The sequence below is a fragment of the Parasteatoda tepidariorum genome, chromosome 1 (genome assembly GCF_043381705.1).
Source record: "Parasteatoda tepidariorum isolate YZ-2023 chromosome 1, CAS_Ptep_4.0, whole genome shotgun sequence".
Taxonomy (NCBI): Eukaryota; Metazoa; Arthropoda; class Arachnida; order Araneae; family Theridiidae; genus Parasteatoda; species Parasteatoda tepidariorum.
Genome location: NC_092204.1, coordinates 82166420 through 82191944, shown reverse-complemented (window position 1 = coordinate 82191944; position 25525 = coordinate 82166420). Strand labels below are relative to the sequence as shown.

The window sequence follows — 25525 nt, the reverse complement described above, 5'->3', positions numbered from 1 at the left end:
TCAGCAGCTATGAAAAATCATTGGTCATCAATTGCCAATCATCAATGAACCAACAAAATGTTTCATTTGGCAACAAAATAAATGATTATACTCGGGAAATTGGGAAAGTTAAAATTACCTTTTCCTCAAGGGTGAATTGCTCCAGATCAATTTTGCTAAATTTAATGACAATATTACTTCTCTTTTTCATAACACTTTTCATAAATTTTTTGCATTTTGATATTTTGAAGAAAAAAAATTCAGTGTTTGAAACTTTATAAATTATTCTTGGTCTAAACTTTTTTTTTAAATTATTTGAATTTTAAATAACTATTGAAGAGAATTTGCCATGAAGAGTTTCTTCTGCAGTATTGTGTCTGTTAAAAAAAAGGGAGATTCTACACCTATGTCACAATATTTTACAGATGTGAAACTTTTCAATATTGCAAACTTGTCTTAGAATTAGGCATAAATAAATTACAAATCACATAAATAAGCTGTATTTTAAGAAAGGAATAATTAGATAATAGCTTAACAGCACTGATAACTTAATCTGATATAACCTTAAAACAGAAAAATACTTGAGTAATGAATAATGAATGAGGATAATTATTACAAACATCAATCAAATACAAAAGACAAAAAATATTTTTGTGAAGTAGTATTAAATAAAGTAAAGCAACAGATGAAAGGAGAAATAATGCAGTTAAAAGAGACAGATTACTTTTTTTGGTACTATAATAAGTACTTTTATCAATAAAGTGGTGAAGAATAATTCTATTGCTTCACACAGATGGTACTTGTTTATAGTACCTAAACTATTACTCATCTATGATAACTATATTATTTTTGTTTTTATGCCTGCTTGTTTTACTTTATTTTATTTAATTACTCAACAACAAAAAAAGAAGAAAAAATCACATTTTATAATTATTACACTCAAGAACAATTTTTTTTTCTTAAGTTCTCTGTTGCACAATTTTTTTTTAACAGATCTTAGATACTTTTGCATCACTGATTTCAAATCTGCAATCAGTTTCTTTTTCCAAGCTACAGTTTTTCTAAAACTGTAATTTTCAATAGATTTTTTGTCAAAATATACAAATTTAAAAAAGTTATATATAATAGGGCTTGCATAAATGTCATGACAAACTTCTAGGGGAGTTATGGCACATCATCAAGATTAAAATTGCATAGGAACCAATATCCAGGAATTCCGCTGGTTACCAACAGTTCCCTATTATAAATTGTTTCTCTGTGTGCTTCTGAACAGATTATAGCAAAGAAGCACCACTAGTCATGACCAACAACATTTTTGGGGATCGGTTCCTATGCAATTTAATCTTGATCAGGCCCTAACTTTCTTAGAAATGTGTTACAACATTTATGCGACCCCTTGTTACATATAACATTTTTAAACTTAAAGATTTTAATAAAAAATGGACTAAAAAGGTCATTTTTCAAAAAAATCAGAAGCTTTAGGAACAAAACTAATTTAATATTTAAAATCCCAACATCCGAATTAGGCAAGAAAAAGTATTTGTATAAATATAACAAAAAGTTTGTTCTCCAATGATCATCACACTTGATTGCATTTAAAAAAAAAATGGGTCTAATTTAAAACATATTTAAAGAAATCATCAATAACCTAACAAATTGGAAGATTCAAGTTTTCTAGCATCAACGTCAATCCAATAAAGTCGTCTTCCAAGATAGTCAATGGTTATAGCATTTGGTCTACCTAGGTTCCCAATTAGAATTTTTCGGTAAGTGCCATCCATTGCAGCTCGTTCGATGCGTCCACTTAAGCCCCAATCAGTCCAATACATATAGCTAAAAAATACATTCAGTAAAAATTAAACAAGATTTTCTTCTAAAAATTAAATTCAATAAAAAATACGAGATTTTTTTCTAATAAAATAAAAACAATGAGTAAAACTTAAGATTAAGTTAGCAAGTTTTTGCAAGCTTTGAAGTGAAAAATAAACATTAAATATATTATTATTAAAGTGATGTTTGTAAAATCAGGCATCTAATTACCTTCGATCACATAATGAAATAAAATAGATTTAAATTCATAGTCAGAATTAATTAAGTTTTCAATACTGAGTAGCAGAGAATTAGAGAAATTTAAGTTTTCCTTTTTGTAAACTTTAATACATAAACAGCTTGTGCAAAAAATAATTGTAAAAAAAATAACTAATATTTTTTAGAAAACATTGATTTTAGTTTACTATAAAAAAATATAAAATTATATTAAACTTCTGAATATAATTTCATTTCTTATGAGATAAAAGCATTAAAATTAAAGTTGTTCACTAGTAAAATGCTTGAATAAAAATAGCATTACTTTTAATGCTAGAAGAGTTATAAATTATAAAATAAATAGAAAATAACCAAATCTACCAAATAAAAAAAAATATTATGCATGCATTCTTTCATTTATTGATTGATAAGAATGAATTATCAAGCTATGTAACACAAGTCTTAATTGATGAGTAATTATGTCTACCAAAATAAAAAGTTTTTAAGAAGTCTAAAAACTTTAATTATTATGCAGTTTTCACCAGATAATTTTAAAATCATAACAAATATCTGGTAATTTAAACACAGCTTTAATAATTCTTAAATAGATAGTGAGTGAAACATATGAAATAAAAAACATTAAGAGAAGGGTGATCTTATTGAATTATATCTAACTGCTATTTTGGCTAACATTATTTTAATATGAAGTAAATACAAACACTTGTTTCGTTTTCCCATAAAGATTATCAAATTGAGAAATATAATAAAATTAAAGCAATTTTATACAAAACTAGTCAGAGTTGCCACTCAAATCTGGAAAAAAAATTCCCTATGTTTTCCCCGTACGTATTATACACAATATATTAAGAGGAAAAACAATCACTGTGTTTTATATGAGTTGTATTGGGCTAATTATACTAGCTACATTTGCGAAAAAAGAACCGCTGAACATACTTAAAACAAATAATGCTAAAGAAAATGAAATAGTTTAATATAGCTGAAATATCCCATAGGTTGCACTTTGAGTGGTTACCATTTTTTAAAAGACGAAAATAAGAAACAAAATTTCCTATAATTTCTTAGTTTCTAAAGAAAAACTCAAAATTCCCTGCATTTTTCCTGTTATTTTAGGTGATTCTTAAATTTCCTGTATTTTTCAGGTTTTCCCTATTCTCACTGTGGAGTGGCAACCCGATTATTGAAAGAATCTTTTTCGTAAAAGAAAAATTTCATATAATTCTTGTATGATTTTTTAAAATAATAAATTTTTAGTATGAAAATAGAAAGTCTAACTTAACCCCTATAATACTCCATAAAATTTGACACTTATATCTCACTGTTATTTCAGTTTTAATATGAAGCAAATACGCAATTTTTTTTCTTTTTAGATTAAGATTGACAAGAACCTGAATGACATAAACCTGAAACAAATTTGCTCTTTTTTTGCACAAGAAAAACTAGAAATTACACCTGTAGAATTTTTCAATATGAAACTAGAAAGTCTAAACTGACCCCTGAAAAAAAAAGAATATTATAAAAAGAAAAACATTTTACCCTTCAGCTGGATCTAAAGCTATTGATCGAGGATCATCCATATTTTGATGTAGTAAAACTTTGCGTGAAGAGCCATCTAAACGAACTACTTCAATGCGGTTTAGTCCCATGTCTGACCAATATAAGTTTCCAGCAATCCAATCTACTGCCATTCCTTCAGGATAGTTGAGGCCGATCTGAACAATTATCTCTACGCTGCTTCCGTTCATAAAAGCTCTGTTGATTGTCTAAGTAATAAGGAAAAAATATGGAAATAAATTAAAGTGTGTTCCAAAATGATAAATAAACTACAGATACTTTTACTAACAGTGCAAGAATTTGACTTGATTGAATAAGTCTAGATTTACAAAATCAAAAGAAATAATAGTAAGTTTCAAATTTCATAATATTGTTTGAGTACCCAAAATTAATAAAAGAGCAAATTTAGCAAACACTGCTGGTCTACTTATGTCATAACTAGCATATATGTTGATTAAAGAATAATATATAGGTTGTAATATATAAGTTGATATTGTATAATACATAGCAATCTACATATTACAACCTGTATATTATAATATATCATGCAAATATATTGGTTGATAATGTACAATGTTAAAAATGCTTTATAATATACTTATTTAAATGCTTATCAGAGGTAAACACAATTAACATGTACTTATTCTCTAATATTAAAAACATTTTAGATAACTGCTAAAAATTTATAAATTAAGAGTATAAACAAAATTGTTGGCCACAAACACTTAGAAAAAAAAAGCTCTCAGATTTTTCCAGACTGATTTCATTGAATTTTCCTGAATTTTGTAACCAATGTCATAAACTTTACTGTTATTTCTTCAGTTACAGTTCATTATTCTTAGATATAAAATATATCACAAAGTAATTATATTTACCATTAAGGATGAAAATATAAATTTTTAAACATATATAGGCATTACCAGACAAATCATTTTGGAAAAAAATAATGGACATTCAGGTTCCTTCAAATTCAAATGAATTCATTTTCCCTGACTTTTTGAGCATTTTTGTTAAATTCCCTGACTTTTCCCTGTTCAATAGCCATCTTGAAAATTATGCAAAATCATAACAAAGATTTAAAACAGGGTACAGTGTAATCGACCTATGATATACCAATCTGCAACCCAAGCTTTATTTTAAAAGTAGACAATTAAAGCAATTCATAACTATAGAAGGTAGATGCATAAAAAGATTAATTTTGTACTTTTGCCAGTTCAACACTATTTTTTAAATTTCACACCAAAAATGTTTATTAAATTCTTAAAGTTACTTCCTTGTTTCAAAAGTACAATCGCAACAGCAGTGTCACCTTTCAGCAATCACTGCAAGTGGCATATAACTGATTAAACGGGGAACATTTAAAGTGAAGGTAAAATCATGCTAAAATCGATGCATTCCGAAAAGAACAACAAACACAGTATGATTTTTAGTGTAAGATGAGCATAATGTAGACATTTATAGTCAAATAGGTAGTCTTTAGCAAACCCTGTCTAAGGCAAACCACTATAAATAAATTGTGTTAAAGTTTTCCTGAACCGTGAACATCAGTATCAGATTGCCAAGTTGCAAAGCAAGCACTATAATCTGAAATGAATTTGTTGCAGTTGTTTGTTCTAAAAATTAAAAATTTTGATATCTGCTGTAAAAACAAAATAATGGTATAACTACCTTCTGTAACTACAAATCATTCCAATTCACACAATTCCGTTATAGACACATCCTTCTTAGCACGACTTTACATTCACTTAAAATTCATTCATTTGTACTGTTTAATCATTTGCCAGTGATATAGCCGCACCTTTCATTATAATCCTGAACGGTGACATTGCTATGATTGCTGTTTTTCAGACACTATCTAATGTGTCCACTTTTCCTTGGGCAACCCTTTTATATCTAAATTCACAACCACATAATTTCCTCATAATTGGCTCAGCTTTAAAACTATAAAAATAATATCACTAGAATGAAAAACACTTAAAGAGAAATGCAGTTATTATAAATAATGCAACAAAGAAATATTGAAATGAAGGAGAAAATTTTATAACTGCTGAAGGCACATAAAACTTTCCTTTTACTCCTTCCAACCTTTTCAACACAATATTGGCAGTTAAAAATAATAAAACTTTCATTTTACCCGTTTGTTAATATCAGTCCAGTAAACACGATTATCACTGATATCATAGTCGATTGCATTTGCTTCTTCAACTCCAGACAAGGGAATTGTATCAACATGATTTGATTCTAAAGATATTCTCCGTATACTGTCTTTCCGTGTGAATAAAAGAAATGCTTCAGGTATGATGCAGGTTTTATTATCACTTGAAAGTTCCAAACTAATGGGACAACTACATATGTAATTGTTTCCTGGTCTATTTAGACACAAATGTGAGCAATTACCGTTGTTATTTGCACAAGGGCTTGTACCTAAAAGAATTCAATATGACAGCATCAGCAACAACTAAAAAAATAAATTTGAAAATTGTTTTATGAAAAGTTGACCAAGGTTAAAATGGTAACTATTAATGAAGAAAAAATTAAATGATTTAAATTAACAGCAATTTATCTAAAATGAAAGTCTACTACTAATAAAAAAAATTAGCATTAAAATTACATTAATAATGGATTACTATACAATAGGCATACACTTCATCTAGATCAAGAAACTAGAATAAAAACACACTAAATTATGCATAGTTAACCTTTTCCAGGGGGCTGTGACAGCAGTTGTCACATCTGAACTTGGGTTCCACTGGTGGGCATGTGACAACTCCACCGCAGTTAAGACAGAGGATCAAATTACAGGGGGATGTGTTTTATTGTTTTAGTCTATACGAGAGGTCTCACCTTTTTAAGTTAAGGGGAGAAAAGTTTCTTTACTTTTCCCACCTACTTTGAAACATCTATTCCAAGTTCGGGTACTTGCTTGTTTGTATGCCGTTTTCTTAAGTTTTTTTTAGTCAGTATAAAAGTTGCTATTTTTTTTGTATAAATTTTTTTGTTCAAGTTTAGGCCATTTTTTGAAAAAAATAATTTTTTTATTACAAATTTAATTCAACGAATATTTTCAAAAGTACATAAAAAATATGGAATATCGAGAATCGAAAAGCATTCTTTTAAGTGAATTAACTCAAATTGAAATAAAATGTAAAAGCAATATATTTTACAGAAACTTAAATAAATAAAGCTTTTTTAGGTTCTGTTTTAATTTCGTTTTATAAAATCAGCNATGTAAAACAGTGAGCAATGACATACCACAATTACAATAATTTTAATTTAAATATATGATGAAAAATGTTTGATGGAACGAAAAAAAAAAACTTTTTAAATAACATTTAATAGAAATTAAAAAAATACAATAAAATTACTCAGAGGATGGAGATTTTAATTGTTAATATAGTTTAGAACAGAATATAGATATTGACTTCGTAATCTTTAGTTTTCTTTATTTTTATTTGTCATAAACAGCATATATATATGCGTGCATAATTTTTTTATAGCTAGCGTAATGAAAAGTTTTCTAAAACTGTGATTAGGTTTATTTGTTTTTAGAATTTAAAACAATAAAATGAGAAAATTGTGACACACCACACTGATTCTGACTGTTTGGAAAACACTATAAATAGTCAACATGTGACATTTGGAATGTAGTTTTTTACGCTGAATTGTATAAAACCACCAAAGAAGTTTTCCCGCGCTTTTTTAGTTGACAAAAAAAGGGAATTCTCCACCAGTGGTATTTCTATTACCCTAACCGGGGTGGTGTAAAAGACAGCAAATGGTGTTTAGAATAACAGAGGGGGAATAAAACTCTCGGGGATGCTTAACACCCATCATTTGACTTGTTTTAGGGATTAGCGGTTCCCTTTCTTGAATTCATCCCCCAGTCTCAAAAAGAGCCCACCAGAGGATCTCGATTTCTTATTTTTGCGCCCATGTGAAGAGGTTAAGTATAAAAAACAACTGCCCTCTACTAGCTTATTAAATTGTATGAATAGCAAGTTACAGTTAACACATATTTTATAAACATTTAAGTTTCAGATCAATTTCTTTTTATGAAATAAATATTTTTCCACTTTTCGAGTATCTGTTAAAATTCTGAATTTAATATTAACATATGAATAAAAATTGCACAAAAACTATTATTATATACAACAAGATACCTATTGTCAGAAGTGGGGTTCGGACCCACACTCTCTTTCGAGAATCAGAACTTAAATCTGGCGCCTTAGACCTCTCGGCCATCCTGACACAGTTGCAAAGGTATAAGTTAGCACAAACTACAATATTTATTGCAACAGTCAAAATTTAAAAGGAATGAAATGTAGAATGGGCACAATGTTACAAAAAAATTCTTCTTTTTAATTGAAAATAACTCAATTAAGTCATATAAGTTTTTAGAAAATAAGATTTTAAAATACTTCTTAAATTTTACTACACTTTCAAATCTTAATAATAATCAACATACAATTTTTAATAGAAAAGTTTCTACTCTTAAAAAAAACTATGATAAGGAAAAGAATATTTTGCATTCACAGATTCTATACAGGTTTTATAAAAAATGAATAAGCATCAAAAAATGCTTTTAAGTTAATTTAGCATATTTAAATCTAGGGAAATTCTAGAAACAGACTTATATTGATCTGGAATACTATGATATAGCTGGTAACAAGTCAGCTGACTACGTTGAAAAGCTGGGAGCTTCTATCCAACAAACATCAAGGAAATCTGTCCCTCGTACCAATGCTAAGTGCCTAATCAAGAAAAAGATTAAAGATCTCACATTAACTAAATCACAGAGAGAAATTCCGAAAAGATCTGGTGGAATAATATCCAAGATCCTCCTATGTGGCCAAGATGCAAAGCAGTCAGCAAGTTTCAACTGACCACTGAACACGACTACCTCCTTAAACATCTTCATCGAATCCATGTTGTACAAGCCCCTTTCTGCACGCTCTGTGATTTTCAGGAAGAGATGGATGTAGACCACCTTGGCCATCTGTGCCACCGTCACTGGGGCACAAGGGACTTATTGAGTTTATAGACTTTTCTCGCCTCGCCTGTTTTGTTTTCCCTCCCCTTTTGTGTATTAGAGGTCTTTCTGAACTCCAATGGAAATTAAAAGAAACTAATTATGATCTATTGATACTGATGTGGAAATACATTATTCTTCGAAAATTCAATTTGAAAGCCAAGGTTACTTATGCCATTTTTTAAAGTTTACTTTTTTCTCTGAAAAACAATAAATTTTAAGAAAAGTATGGGAGTATTCAAAAAAAAAAAACTTATTGCATCTAACACAGACAAACCTGATTTCAATTATTATTAAATCTTGAAATGCAGACAACATGCTTTTACTATCTGTATCACTTTGCTTCTTAAGAAGTGATAATTTGCATAAGCTCTAATCGAAGTTTGGAGTGGAAAGTTCTACTGGTTGACTTAGAAAAAAATTAATGGAAACCAATCTCACTAGTGATTTATAATTTAAATTTTATAAGTACGCTATATTTATTTAAAATTTTGAGATGATTATGGTCTATGAATTAAAAAAGAAAACTCAACTGGTGGTTAGAAGTGGCCAGTACTACATAGATTAATGTCAATGACTTTGATTGAAAAAAAATATAATAGAACTGTATAGAAACAGACATATCACATATACATCATAAATGAATAAGTAAAAAGTAATAATACTACAAAAAACTATACTATACACATCATTAAAATAATTTATACTATACATATCATTAACATAATTTATACTATACATATCATTAACATAATTAGCTTTAAAAAATTGAAATAACACAGAAACAGGCATACCATATACTTCATTAACATTAATGGCTTTGATACCCATCACATCATGAAGTTGTTCGATTAAGATTTCCCTACAGCCTCCTGTAATCTTGTTAGCTCTTTCCACAGAGCGACGTTGCCAATCAGTCCAATAAATATAATCACCTAAAAAAATATAGATTTACAAAAAAAAATATTTAAACAGGATTTATTCTAATTAAACACGATTGAAAAAACTGCTGAATATTAAACAAATTTTAATTTAAAATATATATTGCTAATATGAACTACTCAGTTTTTTAAAGACACAGTAGAGTCCCGATTATCCGAGTTAATGGGGACCGCAACAAACTCGGATAACTGAAAAACTCGGTTAAAGCGAAGAGTATAAAAACAGAAAGAAAAAAAGAAGGTATAAATGTAATATATTTAAGAAATACAAAATGTATACGAGTATACCACATACAATTCATATTATAATTAAAAAGCTTACTTAAAAACATTTAAAAAGCATACTTTACGAGAATTAAATAGTTTTTACTTAAAAAAAAGTCCTTAAGCGTTTTTCGTTCTACGTAACTTTGGCGCTTTTCTGTAGTAATGTTTTGCCTTTTTTACGGATAACAGGAAGGCTGGTGTCGCCTCTTTTTGTTGTTCTATATATTCAATAGTACATTCGATATCTTTTAGTCCATCTGTATGAGATATTTTTATATGTTGATTTTATTGTCTTCATCACTGTCTACTCACTGTCTTCATCATCTTCGCTAGATTCATTATCATTATTGACGATATTAACGATAATTTCATCAGACCAAGTTGTTGGATTTTGTTTTTCTGAGTGTTTGGAAGATAAAATTCAGATTTATTTTTCAGCGGTTTTTTTAAAAATAAACTAGAACAAAAAAAATCCTTGAAATATTTGATAGCTCGGTTAAAGCGGAAACTCGGATAACCGGGGCTCGGATAATCGGGACTCTACTGTACTTTTAAAACAAATATGAAACAAAAATTTAATACATTCCCACATATGAAAACACAGTACCTTGATATAGAATGGATGAGTGTTAGAGATAAGACGGACTCTGCTCGTTTACTGAAGGAAGGTTTCAGGTTTGGACTCTTGATAAAATTTTCATAAACACATTTGACTACTTGACTACACATTTGACTTGTTTAGACACGAAAGGCTGCAGAGCAGGAACGTAAAGTTTGGCTTTTATCCAACGTATATCTCAAGCTTAAGACCTAAGTATTCCTATGTATTTTGGGCTTGGAGGGGGCCTCAGATCTCCAAAAGCAAGCCCAAACTAATCTCTAATGAGTATACACCAAAATGAAAATTAATCCCTGTTAAATAAATTTGAAAAGAACTTTATCAAATAAAAAAAATTGCTTTTTAAAAGTAGAAAACGATATTTTATTTATTAGAATGTCCCTTAAATATTTCTCAAAACAAGTGCACCTTTTAAAATTTTGACACATTGAAAATTTTTAACAATGACAGTGACCACAGTAACTTTTTTTTAACATGTAACTGTCAAGCATTATTTGCACCCTCATTAACAAAATACCAGCATTTTTATGTAATGAAATGTTCAGTTTATGTCATTTGGCTACTGGTAAAAAGTACATAAATGATGAATTTTTGCCATGCAAACAGATATGTATAAATATAGTCATTAAATAAACTAATCTCACAACATGAGCTAAATGCTTAATTAGTTGCTTTTTGTTAGAACTTAATACTAACAGGTCTAATGAGCAGATTGTCCATGCTATATTTAAAACCTTCTCCAATGTATTAGATTATTAGTTCGGCACCATGAAACTAAATGTTTCTTTTTCTAGATCATATATCATAAAACTAACAAAAATTAAAACTATCATTACTAAAGAACAAAAAATAAATAAACACAGTATATTAGTTTTTGAAACTACTTGATTATGTGATATCATTTGGGTTAGCAAGAATGTATATGCAAATTGATAGACAAACTTACAAAATATAAATTTTAAGGACAAGAAAAAATTAGAAGATTAATTTCTAGACATTTTATATACCCTTAGATATTTTAAAACAGAAAAATGCTATTAACATAAATGTTAAACTGTTAAAAAAAAGTAAATAATCAATCTAAAACGAATGTTTAAAAAAAATTACCAAGCAAAGACAATCCAAAAACTTGGGGCAGTTGATCAGAAACAAGTTCTCTGCGGTTGCTGCCATCAAGGTTTGAGACTTCAATCTTATCTGTTTTAGCATCACCCCAGTAAAGCTTCCTTTCAACTACATCAATAGATAAGCCATTAGGCCATCCCAAAGATGTGCTTATTAATATTATACGCTGTGTACCATCCAATGCAGCTTTTTCAATTCTAGGATGATCAGGATTCCAATCTGTCCAGTACATGTATCTAACAAAAATTAATTCATGGAGCTTAAAAAATTTTTACCAAGAATATTAAACTAAATGGTAAGAACATTGAAAGGAGCCAATGCATACAAAATTTATTAGAATCAATTTTTATTCGATTGTTATCTTTATTCTGGCATATATATTAGACTGGTGCACAAATGGATTTAGGTCTTGGTTAAATAACTCTAAGATGATGGGGATCAATTAAAATCTATTATCAGGTGTTAAAATTTTTGAATTTGTAAAATTTGTAAACACTGTGGCGTAACAACTTTTAATGTTTAAGCGAATCAATTACTAAATTTTTTATGCACTTTGAAGTATTAATTTTATACTTTTGAAGCTGTGATTTAACCTGATATAGTAATTAAAATCAAATTCAGTCTTTAAAAAAACCGATGATGTAATAATTTAGTACTGACACAAACTAAAATAAAAACCAACTCATCATAAAAATGAATTTTCCCTCTTAAAAAACAGATTTTTACAGCATATATTAAAGCATGATTGGTAAACTCTGCAGTAATATTCATTTTAAGATAATACAGGATATAGAAAAATTTTGAGTATATTCATGCACTTTGATACCAGGTGGAGAAACAGAAGCAGTTTGGAGTAGGAGTCACAAACATGAGAATAATAGTTCAAAGTAATGGGTGTGATAATCTGAGGATTGCAATCATACCAATGAGTGAGATAGTAAAAAGATTGAAATTATATCTATGGGTGTGATATTTAAAAAAATTACAATTATGATCAAACTCATGTGGACAGGTGGTTAAGTTTAACTCTTAGAAGTATGTGGGATGTCTCTCTAATATATATTTTTTCTGACGATCTAATTACAAATAAAAATATATTTCAGCATTTTTTTAATTAAAAAAAACCAGTCTAATAGCTACTAAAAATATATTTTAAATTATCAAAATTATATTTGTACTAAAGTATAAAATCCAAAAAAAAAGTAGCTTAAAAATTTTTCTCTTTCATTCTTATTCAAAAATTTATCAATAAACGATTTTGTAAATTAAAGAAATTTCAATGATGAAGAGCTGTTTCTCTTAGATCTAAATAAGTGCAAATTTTTAAAAAAAATTATTGTTTAGAAGCAAGCTGTATTTGGAAAATTTTGCTTTTAAGCCAGAGACAGACATCAGTCTTTCATGATGTATTATTTTCATAACCATAAATTAAAATACTAAAAATATAATATTTTTCTCTTAATTTAACCTAAATTAATACAAAATAATAAAAAAGTATGAGAAATATGCTGAATAAAAATTCTGCACCAAAGAGTTAATTAATAAAAATGTTAATAAGACAAATTAGCTTAATAAAATAATGACAGCTTGATAAAAGTATAGAATAAGTAACGGATATTTTACCCTTCAGGTGGATCTAGTATGATAGCTCTGGGTGCACTCAGATTTTCTGTAATAAGAATTTTTCTGGAAGTGCCATTTAATCTTGCTACCTCAATACGGTCAGTACCAGCATCAGTCCAATACATATTATGAGCAATCCAATCAATGGCGATTCCATCTGGATTTTGAATTTCAGCTGATACCAAATCCTCACACCCTAATTCAAAAATAAACACTTATTAGTTTAAATTATAAAAAATAAATTTCATTTATTTATTACTCAATTCATTACAAATTAACCTTTAAACCTGGTTAGTTAAGATAAACCATTAAGTACTAGCAAATGGTAATAAGTACAAAACTTTTAAAATACAAAAGTCACATCTTTTTTTTTTTTAAATTAGTTTATGAATAGAAAGAAATCTAAAAATCTAATTGTTTATATCAGAACAAAATATAAGTAATGATTTAACAAAAAAATAAGTTATAAAGTAATCATCAGAAAAATTAATTAACATTAATTAATAAAAATTATTATCATACCATCAGAAATTAATTATAATTTATAAGAAATAAATGTCTTTGATATTTTCTCTATACATAAGGATCATGCATACAAATAAACAAATAGTACATCACAGTTTAACAAAAAAAAAAATTTTTTTGTGCAAATACGCAATTTAAGCAATGTTTTCCACCATTTACTCAACATGATAACTTAAGTCAATGTAAAGTAATTTAGAAATTATATGACAGGTCCTATTTGTATCTTAAAGTAAAATTATTGTGCTGTTTCAATTATGATGATTTCACCTATCCATGAGCACAGAAAGATTGATTCAGATGCAACTTCTCTAGCAAACTAAACACTTTTGATAACCCAGTTCTGAGAAAACTCTACTCAAAGACAAGTGCTTGTTTAGTCAGTTTTGTTGGCAGTTATTGCATAGCAATTTCCACAGTCTTTAATATTCAAATATTTTATTATGATATCATAACACCACAGAAATTTATAGAGAGCAAGAGCTTCTCAAAGCAATAATTTTTAATGTAATTAATTAATAAATAGTAGCAGCATATGCTATATAAAAGTGTGGCGTGAATACTTCTTGCGTCAATATTCACACCTGTAGACAATCTATAAAAAATTATTGTCAAAAGAATTCAAACAAATAATTATCATATAAATTTACCAGTTCCATTTAGTCCAGCTCTTCTTATAACCTTAGCTTCACCATCAGTCCAATAAATCTTCTTATCTACAGGATCATAATCAACAGCAATAGCATGCTTGAGACCATCTATTTCTAGAATTACATCTGTATAATCTGGAGTATCTAAAGAAATTCTTCGCAAATCTGTTTTTTTAACAAGTAAAAGAAGTTTCTGTGGCCCTGAAAAATATGCACACATAATATAAATGAATAAATAAAAACACACAAGTAACATGAAATTAGTACTACCAAAATATACGTTTAGACAAAACTAAATATCTAACTAATGTATCAGCAAACTTAATTACATAATAAAACAGAAAAGCACAAAAATTAAATTATTTTTTTCAAAACTAAAATTGGTTACCAATATAACATATTGAATGGGTTACAAATACATATAACATATTTTGTGCTATTTATTTTTTAGAGATGAATGATTTTATAAAATGATATACCTTTATAAATAATGGTTTCAAACTTAATTAAAAAATTTAACATGAAACCCACTTACAATCCACTTTTGAAATGTTTTTAAAAGTTTCAGGATGTTTTATCAAGAATTTAGTTTATAAAATTCTAAAAGATTAATTTAAAAAAGAATTTAATTTAATATAGATGAATTAAAGAAAAGGACAAAATGCTTAGTAAATACATATTTTTTTGCGGCACTTTTAACTAAAACAGAGTATCAGTGAACAGTCGCATCTTCTCTTTCTGCAGTTTGCTCCAGTGAGGGAAATATTGCTGACATGCACTCCTTGTGTTGTCCATTCCATCATCAGGTTAAAATTTGTTATTAAAATTATTTCAATTTAAAATTGTCAATATAACATAAATAAGCTATCTAAAACCAGCCTCAAGAAACACGAAGTAAAAGCCACGTGTGTTGTTTTCAAAGAATTTGTATGAGAGAATTAAAATTAGACTTATTGGCAATGCTGACTTAATAAAAATTAACAACTTTATGCCAGTCAAGATTTTTAAAAAATTTAAAATAACAATGTTGTGCATTATTTTGGTGCAGTGAAAGTTGCTAATAGATATGAAGACTATGGTGCTCTATTTCTTTTTTAAAAAAAAGAACATAGTTTTTCTAATCATGATTCTTTTTTTCCCAAAAAAAGTTTCTTAAATCTCAAGGGAAGAAATAGCTACCAAACTTTCATCGTAAGTGATTGTTAAAACTAACAAGAATACATCTCAATACACATTTAAAGTTAACATGGCAAATTTTTTGATAAAATGAAAAATAAATTTCAAAACATTTTTTAAATGAATCAAATAATTCATGAATTAAATAATAATGAATCAAATATTCAAGTGAATCTTAGTGAAGAGAAATGCTCCATTACAAAGTATTCTTTTAATTAAAATATGTCAATATTTATCCTCCAATAAGGCTTAGATTAAAATTATTTTAATTTTGGTATTAGATATACCTTTCTGAGTTTATAAATTATTAAGTTTGTCAATACAGTAGAACTAGTGTGGATAAAAGCAATCTTTTTTTTCTTCTTTTTTTTTAATTATTATGGAAAAACTAAATATCTTTAAATTTAAAGATATCGACCAAAATGCAAGTAAACGTCTACATTATTATTTAAAAAAACATGAGTTAAAAAATATACTAAATGTGTTTTTTCTCCAAATTTTTAAAAAATGTCCACACTGGCCTCCATCTTCCATATTTGAGTGATATTACATATACTCAAAGTTATGAAAACAAAGTCACATGTCGAAGTCAACAGAAAATTTCAAAAAATACACATACAAGGCACATCAGGTTTCTGGAGTACTTACCATCTTCACAGGATTTGCCATCCAATTTTAACTTTACTCCAGTTGGACAAGCACATGAATAATATGGATACACAGAAGAGAGCAAACACAGGTGTGAACATCCACCATTACTCTTACCACAAGGAGTTGGAACTGTAATAATATTAAAGTAAATTTTCAGGCTGAGTCGTTATAAAAATATGATTTTAGACTGAAAGAAATTTAGAATTTTTTTAAAGTTTATTAGCTTTATTGTTACCAATTGGTTGCCGATCTTTGTGATAAATCTGAATCCCCATAGGTGTAAAAGATCCACCAAATGTAGTTCTCTTAACACATCCATTTAATATACTGCAGGAATGAATAGCTTTAGTAGTCCAGTCAGTCCAGTAAAGAGTATCATGAAGGAGACTTATCGCATATGGATGAGGAACTGTTGCTTTAGTAATTCGTTGTCGAAATTTACCATTAAAATCTGTGCTTTCAATAGTTTTTATTTTTGCATCAGTCCAATAAATCCTAAAATGAAAAAAATTAAGATTTCTATAACAATTGAACATAAATTTAAATTTTGGAAGTCTGAAATATGTAAATTTAATCCTTTGCCTTCTTAATACAAATCCACATTTTTTTAATTGAACAGCTTGAAATTTGGTATTTGTGAGCTAAATTCATTACAGTTTATAACTGGCACTGAACAACAGCCGTTTTTTTTTTTTGGGGGGGGGGGGGNGGGGGGGGGGGGGTTCGAAGCGATTGGTGGTCAATTCTGTAGAGTTGTAATTTTGAACATAATCCAGAGGACAAGGGAAAAACCTGGATTCTGCATAATTATTATGACAAACTTGCCTCTTTGGAAAACTTTTTTAATGCAATCAATCTGCATTTGTATTACATGGCAAAAAAAGAACGGAAAATTCCCATGATTAGCCAGACAATGAGGACATTCTATCTTGTTCTCTATCTACCATTAAGTATATTTTACGTCATCACTGTGGTTTGTGCAAGTCTTAAACAATTTTAAATGAACAAACTATTGCCAGGATTTGAACATGGAAGACAGGTGTTCTATTTTTTAACCCTCAGTCGTAGACTAATTGAAAAATCTGTCTCTTTACTACAGACACCATCATTTAGCAATAAGACAGACTGATAAGAAAACACTCTATCATTTTTAAATAAGCTTAACATTTTGTAAACTTTTAATGTAACTGAAGTTTATTATACCAAAGAACTTCATATCTTAGTTCAAATAGAAGATTATTGAGACATAAAATAATTATTTCTACTTTTTCTTTAAAAAAAAGGTTTTCCACTTAAGAAATTATTGTATTCAAATTGAAAGAAATTACTTAATCAATCATTTGATATATTAAAAAAAAATTAACTAATATTTCTACAAATTAGCTTCAAAATAATTAATCCCTACCATAGTAATTATATTAATTTCAAAAATGTCATTCAAATCTAACAGAAATACCTTTTTTTGTCATAATCAACTGCCAAACCATTAGGCCAACAAATAGAAATGCAATTTTCATCTTGTACAATAATTTTACGTGTAAGTTGGTTACCATCCATGCTTGCCTTTTCAATTTTAGGTGTTTTTCCCCAGTCTGTCCAAAATATCCAACTGAAATCAGTTTCCAAAGTTTTAAAATACTGCAATAGAAGTATCTGGACACTTAGCGGTAATTGTTTCAAGAAATAAATATATATATTGAATTATTAAATTAGATGCAAGACTAAAATGAGTTATTAAAAACATAGAAAACAAGCAATTTTTAAGAGTTCTTAAAGAGACAAAAAATTTTATTTCTTTTACACTTTGAAATTATACTGTTTTTTTTAATCATTTAGAATCTAAATTTTTTTGAATTAAAAAATAATTATAGTAATTATAGTAGATCTTTATAATGTTAATTTTTATAGAATCTTGTGTAGTATCATTTCACATATCCTTGAACTTATTAACTAAACATGGAAACAATGTTAGTCTGTAACAGAACAATCATAAAATGATTTAAAATAATTACTTGGAACAAGTACTTAAAAACATAAACATATGCACAAGTATTTATTATTCACAGATAAAAAAATTTAAATTTTTAATATCTTATTACGATGAAACTTCACAAGCATCATACCAGTAATTATAAACAACACTACCTTGATAATACAATGTGTATACAATACGTTCCAATCATGTATTTGAATCAATTGTGAATATGGATTACCTAATGATTTCTAAAAAATTTATGTGGAACTTATTTGCTCTGCATCTTCAGATATGTATAATACACACGAACTTGCGAACAACATCATGAAAATTTTCAGATTAAATATTTTAGTACTTAAAAAAGGGAAAAAACCTTTATTTTGAAAGAAAATTGGTCTTTTTTAATTTTTTTATTTCCTTCCCTTTTTACTCCCTTAAGAGGGAGTAAAAAGGGTTTATTTTTAAGCAATTTCCTACACCTACGAGTTTTAAAATGACATTCACATGATTTAAAATCACACATAGCGATTTGTGTTCACATGATTTAAAATCCCACATCGAGATTTTTGTTCACCTGATTTAAAAATCACACATTGCGATTCGTCTTTATGGATTTTAAGATAGCGCATTTTGTTTCGAATTTTCACATTATCACTTTTCGTATTTAAACAATTTTAAATTCAAACATTAAGATTTCTGTTCACGTGATATTAAAATCAAATATTGAGATTCTTATAAGCGCAATTTTAAAACCAAACATCGATATTGGTGTTACCGTAATTTAAAATTAAATATCGATATTCGTATTCGCGTGATTTAAAAATCAAAGATTGAGATTCATATTCTCACAATATAAATAAATAAAATCTCGCATCGTAATTCTTATTAAAATGTTGTTGTTGACATATGCCTGTCTAGGCAGAGGGGGTGCAATTGTTCCGGCTTTCCAGTGACGCCATCTATGGCCAAGAATTCGACTTCTGCCACACCATACGTCACACCCGTTTATAGGGCGGACCCATTCATACATTCATTCATCCACAGATCGTAATTTTGACCTGAATAAGAGAACGATCGATTTCCAATCCAGTACCCCAAGAGGTATTGATTTGTTATTGGAACATGAAGGACTTTTGCGACTCGACAGATTTAACATGCATCAGTCACTTTATAACACGGGGAGTCTCGGCCGGCGGGGTTCGAACCCACGAATTCTCGGACATGGACCCAGCGCCCTATCGACCAGGTTATCCCGGCCCCTTATTAAAATTTGTATAACATTCTATGGATAAATGCTTTCCACATACACTTTTTTTCCCCTCAAATTTCAGGCATTTCTTTCAATTAAATTTACGTGTGTTTGCATATAACTTATTTTAGATTACTTTTTCAGCTTTTTTGGTTTATTGCCAAAATAATCCCTGTGGTTTGATGATGTTTTAATTTTTATATAGAGTTTATAAAAATTAAAACATTTTTTCAAAAAAATTCAGGCTTTTCAAACAAATTTCACCAAAAGGAAGTGGTAACGAAAGGATATAAAACTAGTTACAAGAGTTAATCAAATGCCTGCAGAAAGTTTTTTAATTCAGATTTTGTGTTCGCAGAGAGTTTTTCATTTTATCTAAGTCTATGCATCTACACCCGATATTCAGCCTTTCTTCATCCCATCTACTTTCACTAAAAAACAAAAAATGAATTTTCTCAAGACTATTTCCTACTGAAAATTAATTGTAAAAAAACTGTGACCTAAAACATTTGTTATCAATCTCAGAGCAACCTGTGACAGTCACTAGAGTAGCTTCACGAACCAGGCAAAAGATCAACAACCAAGGTGTTAATATCGATTTATATTTGGATACAAAAATTTTTAAATAACTGCTATCAAAAGCAAAATTTTAAAATTTAGACAAAATTATATATAATTAAGATTTTTCATGAAATTAAACATGATAAAATAATCTTGATTAACGTTATGAATTTATTAATTGAATTGTGAAATTAAGATCAAAGAAAATCCTGGTAATGTTTGTAGGGCTATGCAGATATTATAGTCAAAATAAACAATTAAAAACTGTAAAATAAGAATATGAAGCTAAAAAAAAAAATACATATTTGTAAGTCGTAAATTAATTTTTGTAAAAATCTATTGCATTAAAAAAAATTATAAACATGCTTTACAGAATTCAATTTCAAAATAAAAGTTAAAATAATAAGATACACAAATTTGTAAAATAAAAAAAAATTGTAAAAATTTATATGTATTTAAACAAAAATCATAAATCTATTTACCCATCCATCGGAACAACAATAATAGCTCTAAGTTCATCAAAATCTCTCCAAAATAAAACTTTCCTAAAGCTTCCATCTAGATTACAAAGTTCAATTCTATTTCGTTTTGAATCAGTCCAATATAATTTCTTGCCTAACCAATCAACTGCTAAACCATCCGGAGAAATTGCTCCTATAGGCACTATGCTTCTATTTGATTTAGTATCATTGATTTGCCTACTTCGAATTTCCTCTAACCCAGCATCAGCCCAGAAGATAGTTCGATTTTCAAAGTAAAAATCAATAAAGTTAACATTAGCTAAATCTTTAATGAGTATGCGTGAGGAATTTTTTCTTCTGGCATCATAATCAAGTAATCTGATATCTTTTCTATTAGAAAAGATTAATTGAGTGTACAAACCTGAAAAAATATTGAATTTTCAAAATTATTTCAAGAAATTTGCAAAATGAAAACTATGTAGGATTTTGTAATATAATAAATATTTTCATATACACAAAATTTCCAATAGATTACTTTTTATTGATCTTATCAAATATATATCCCAGCGTCAACCCCCTATTTTTGATTATAGGATTCTGATATATTGGGTATATAAGTCCACTATTGAGTATATAAGTCCACTATTGGGATTATAAGTCCACGGCTGAGAGAACATGAAAGTTTTCATCGTGTTAATTTTTTTTAAATATTCTTAAATAAGTCAGCATAACTTTTTTTTTTATTCTTAATGGTTTTTTTTCTGAATGAAATTTAAAGTATTGGGCCTAAATAAAAAAAACCATTTATATGTAAAGAAAATAGGATGAGAGAAAATGCATAATTTATCATTTATACATACTAAAAGTAATTTTTGAAAGGGAAATTAAATTGATACATAGTTATTCATACCTATTTATTTGCTTAAAATGTATTAATTCTTCATGAAAGTAAGAGAAACTTTTCTTTAAAATTCGTTTTTAAGACATACTACGCTGGTCACAATCAAAAGTAAAAATGGGAAATAAAGTGCTTGTTCAAGTTATATACAGTACTTTTTGGTTTTTGCTGTTATCAGTGAAACAAATTTGCATTGTATTATAATTTTATGCATTTTTTAAATATTTTCAAATATTTGAAATATTTTCAAGCAAGTCTATAAACACAGATAATTTTACCACTGTAAATTGATATTTAAACATTAACAGCATTACTTTTCTTCAAAATGACACATGAATAAAAAAGGCAGTGTTTTTAAGGGATGGTGGCTTATTTTTACAAAAAGGGCACATTTATTTGGATCAAAGAGCAAGCAGGAACGCTCAAAGAGAAAGCTGAAAATATTATTCAACATTTTATTCTAAAAATCCCAAAAAACAAACAGTCTGAAGCAAAGAAACTTAGTTTAAATCAAAAAGCTAGGTTTTTTAAGAAAACAAAATCATGTTTTTTTTCAACCCTGACTGTAAGTAATTTTCCTCTAGAGCTCAGATGATTTAGGCTTATAATTAGGCTTAGCTAAGTATTGCATTATAGAATTTTTTTTAACCTCTGTTAACTTTAGTAAAAGCATAATGATATATTTCAGAATTAAATTAATTATTAAAAATATAATTTACTGATATGTTTAGAATCCTGAATTGTAATTACAGTACATTCTTTTTTAATCTTATATTCTAAACATAAATAAAATTGATGATAGATAATGAATAAAAAATATGACTAATAATCGAAAAATGACTCAATTAGTACTGCTCAGTACTAATTGAGTACTAATTGAGTACTAATGTTATCTCAAGATAACATTAATGAGGCAAATTTGCATGCATATTGTAAAATATTGCATTTAAAATACATTAAAGTACAATTTTTATAAGAAAAAAAAGTAAAAATCAACTCTTCAAAATTTACTGAATTATGAAAAAAATTAATATTAAAATAAAAATATTACTGCTATAATATTAGAGGCATCAAAACATTTTCATTTAATGATCAGATTATTTTTTACGTTATTAAAATCCCTAGAACAAAATATGTATACATTAATTTTAAAAAAATTTATTTTTCAATAACAAATGTGAAAAATCATTACAAACTAATGCGAATAATGGCATTTTTTTCACACACTAAATTTTTAAAATAAGAAACCATGACTAATTATTAAAACAAAAATTGATAATAGCATGCATAATTTCTTTGCAATTTAAATATAAACTGTTTTGCAAGGAAGTGGATATAAATAGATCTGCTGGGGCAAGAACATCAGTAATATGGATTTGACACAATTATTTAACATAATTTTGATACCAAACGACACTACATCTTTAAATAAATAATGTTTACCTTTAAATATAATCAGGATATATTTACTCCAATCTAGTTTTAAAAACAAAATTTATATGTTTTATGTAAATATGCACTAACTTAAGAAATTACCCCACTTAACCTCTCTTGCCAATTTAGTTTTATTTCATAAGCTAAAATTAATCCTTTAGAGGCACCAAAAATTAATATATGGTGATATATTTGAATGCAGATACTTTTACTCATACAAATGACAAGCATACACTAATACATGCACAGGCAACACTGATAAAAAATTGAAATGAAAATTTTTCAAATGATAAAATTTAAAATGAGAAAAATTTAGTAGATGTAAACAATGTTTCAATCTTAACTCAGTGATCCTTAAAAAATATTCAAGCAAAAAAAAATTCTGTGAAACATTGGTTTGCTTTGTTATAGTGAAATCATTTTAATATGTAAATAAATGTACCAAATAAATAAAATGTCCCATTGTTACTCATCCGAGACTAGTAATAATTAAAGCAATATTTTAAGGTCACGAATGAATTTCGTTACTTAAGAGAAATAACACTGCCAATTTCTCTCTTTCATCAAGGTAAATGAATCTCTCCTTTTAAGTTACCCTTTCCAGTAAATTTTGCAACTTTCGCTTGCATTAATCTTTATTTTCTCTTATAATGCAGCAAGATGTTTAATATAAAGAAGAAAGTACGCCTGGGGCAATATACTAATTAATTTAATTAGTAAATTATTCAAAACCTGTTCCCTGGTGAAACGGAAATGAGTAAAATTGATGATTTTTAAAGTAATTTAAGTCTGTTCAGTTAAAGTATTAGAGCTCTGATAGCGATATATAAAATTAAAGAGATTTCAATTAAAACGTGCGAAAAAATTACATACCACTGCAATAGATTAAAAATAGAGACAATAATATGAAATTTAAGAAAAACATCTGTAAAATATAAATTCAAATGTACATAATTTAAAAACTTTTATTTAATTAGTAATTAAAAACATATAACAAACAAAAACAACAACAAAAAACATTGACTTTCAATTTCGCGGATCTTATTACTATTGTTTGGTTTCAAGTCTTTGGCTACCTATTTCTGTGCAGCAAACTATTCTTTAAACAGTAATTTACAGCTTAATTTAACTTAACCTTATCGCAACGCTCGAATGCGTCATCTAGGGAGAAGATCGTTTCTATGTCTCCATCCTCGCCCCTTCCCTCTCCTCCTTTTAAACTTTTTTAATATTTTTTATTTTATAACCGTCGTTGAACAGCAGACACAATTTTTTGGGTCTACGACTACTAATAATCGACTCAGTAGTCTAGTGATTTTGAACCCAATCCAGAAGAAAAAGGAACTCCTGAACCAAGCATTGGGAGAAATTTGCCTTCGTGGAAGACTTTTTGATGGAGCTAACCAGCATTTGCGTTACATGACAAGTAAACCATGAAACTCTCCCACGTTTAACCTGACGGTAAGGGGACTCTAACCCATGATCCGTCTACCACTGAGGATATTTTACGTCAGCACTGGGGTCTGTGCAAACCGGATGCGGAATTCACGGAATTCATATCGACTAACCATCAGTGGGATCGAACCCGAGCCACGTCATTAGAAAGAAAACGATCTATCCTCTGAGACATCACTGCTCCCGTTTCTTAATATTATTCATTTTAAAATTTTCACGATGTTTTCTTTTAAAAACAGTGGCGTAACTAGCCCATTTGCGCTCTCTTGAAGTAATATGAATTTGCTCCCTTATTTAAATCTGCTCTCTAATTTTCCTTATGAAGCCGTAATGAAAATATTACTATTTAAAACCTTTTCAGCTAATCGTGTCGGAAAAAATTTAAAAAAAAGGACTAGTTTTGCAATTAATTATAACTTATTAAAACGCTGACTTATAAAATAAACTATCAAATATATTTTAAAGTGCCGACCGGCCTGTGTAAGGGTTAGGGAACTGTCCTTGCATTAGAAAGGTTCTGAGTTCGAATACCGGGCAAGGCATGAATGTTCTTTCCTTCTCTGTACTATCTGTCCTTACTGTGGAAACAGCGTTGGCTCACCTAACACGGTACCCCTGAAAGAGTGGCCAGCAAATCTGCCCTCAGATGCCCAAGTGGGTCCTTTTAAAAGGTGGGCACTGGACATAAAATATATATATATATATATATATTAAAGTGTATAAGATTTTAGTTAAACATATCTGATGCAAAATATCAGTTATTGCCGCTATTTATATGTTTTTAGTATTATTCTCACATGAATGGTCAATATTAGAATCTATGTAAGAGTTTTAATTTAATATTCAAGTGAGAACGGAAAATAAGCACTTATTACCTACATCAAGCGAATCAGTATTGAGAATTATCATAGCATAGGTGCCATTAAAAAAAATTTATAGTTAACTTGACTATAGTCAAATAAATTAAATTAAACTCGAAATGACCCAAACAATTACCTATGTTGCCATTTAATTTCTTCAAACAAATAAACTGGTTTTGATTATTTTAATTTCACATTTACGATTATTGACTTTGGATATGGTTTGAGAAATTTTGATAACTTCGTTGCTTTTCTCCTCGCTTAAACATTTGTTTGCGATCCATGAAATAATTTTTTTATTTCATTTCTTACAAAAGATTATTCAGTATATATACAGCGAGTGAAGTCAAAAAGGAGCGCTTTAAAAACTGTCATGTACTAAGATGCAATCTTAATAGTTCGAGAATTTAACTTTAAATATGTGAACTATTAAGTGCGAGCCGTGGTGGCTCA

The 25525-nt window shown here is 28.2% G+C and overlaps 1 protein-coding gene across 1 annotated transcript in view; it reads right to left on the bottom strand.

The window, feature by feature from the left end:
* LOC107447755 (low-density lipoprotein receptor-related protein 1B) overlaps positions 1-25525 on the bottom strand; it is a gene marked incomplete in the record, with an annotated part of 75546 nt that overhangs the window by 29408 nt on the left and 20613 nt on the right. The window contains 11 exon segments of the mRNA XM_071185854.1: positions 1628-1812; positions 3559-3785; positions 5711-6000; positions 9400-9540; positions 11540-11793; positions 13181-13376; positions 14353-14553; positions 16177-16308; positions 16415-16674; positions 17636-17788; positions 20447-20846. Of these exon segments, the coding sequence (XP_071041955.1) occupies positions 1628-1812; positions 3559-3785; positions 5711-6000; positions 9400-9540; positions 11540-11793; positions 13181-13376; positions 14353-14553; positions 16177-16308; positions 16415-16674; positions 17636-17788; positions 20447-20846 (2439 nt within the window).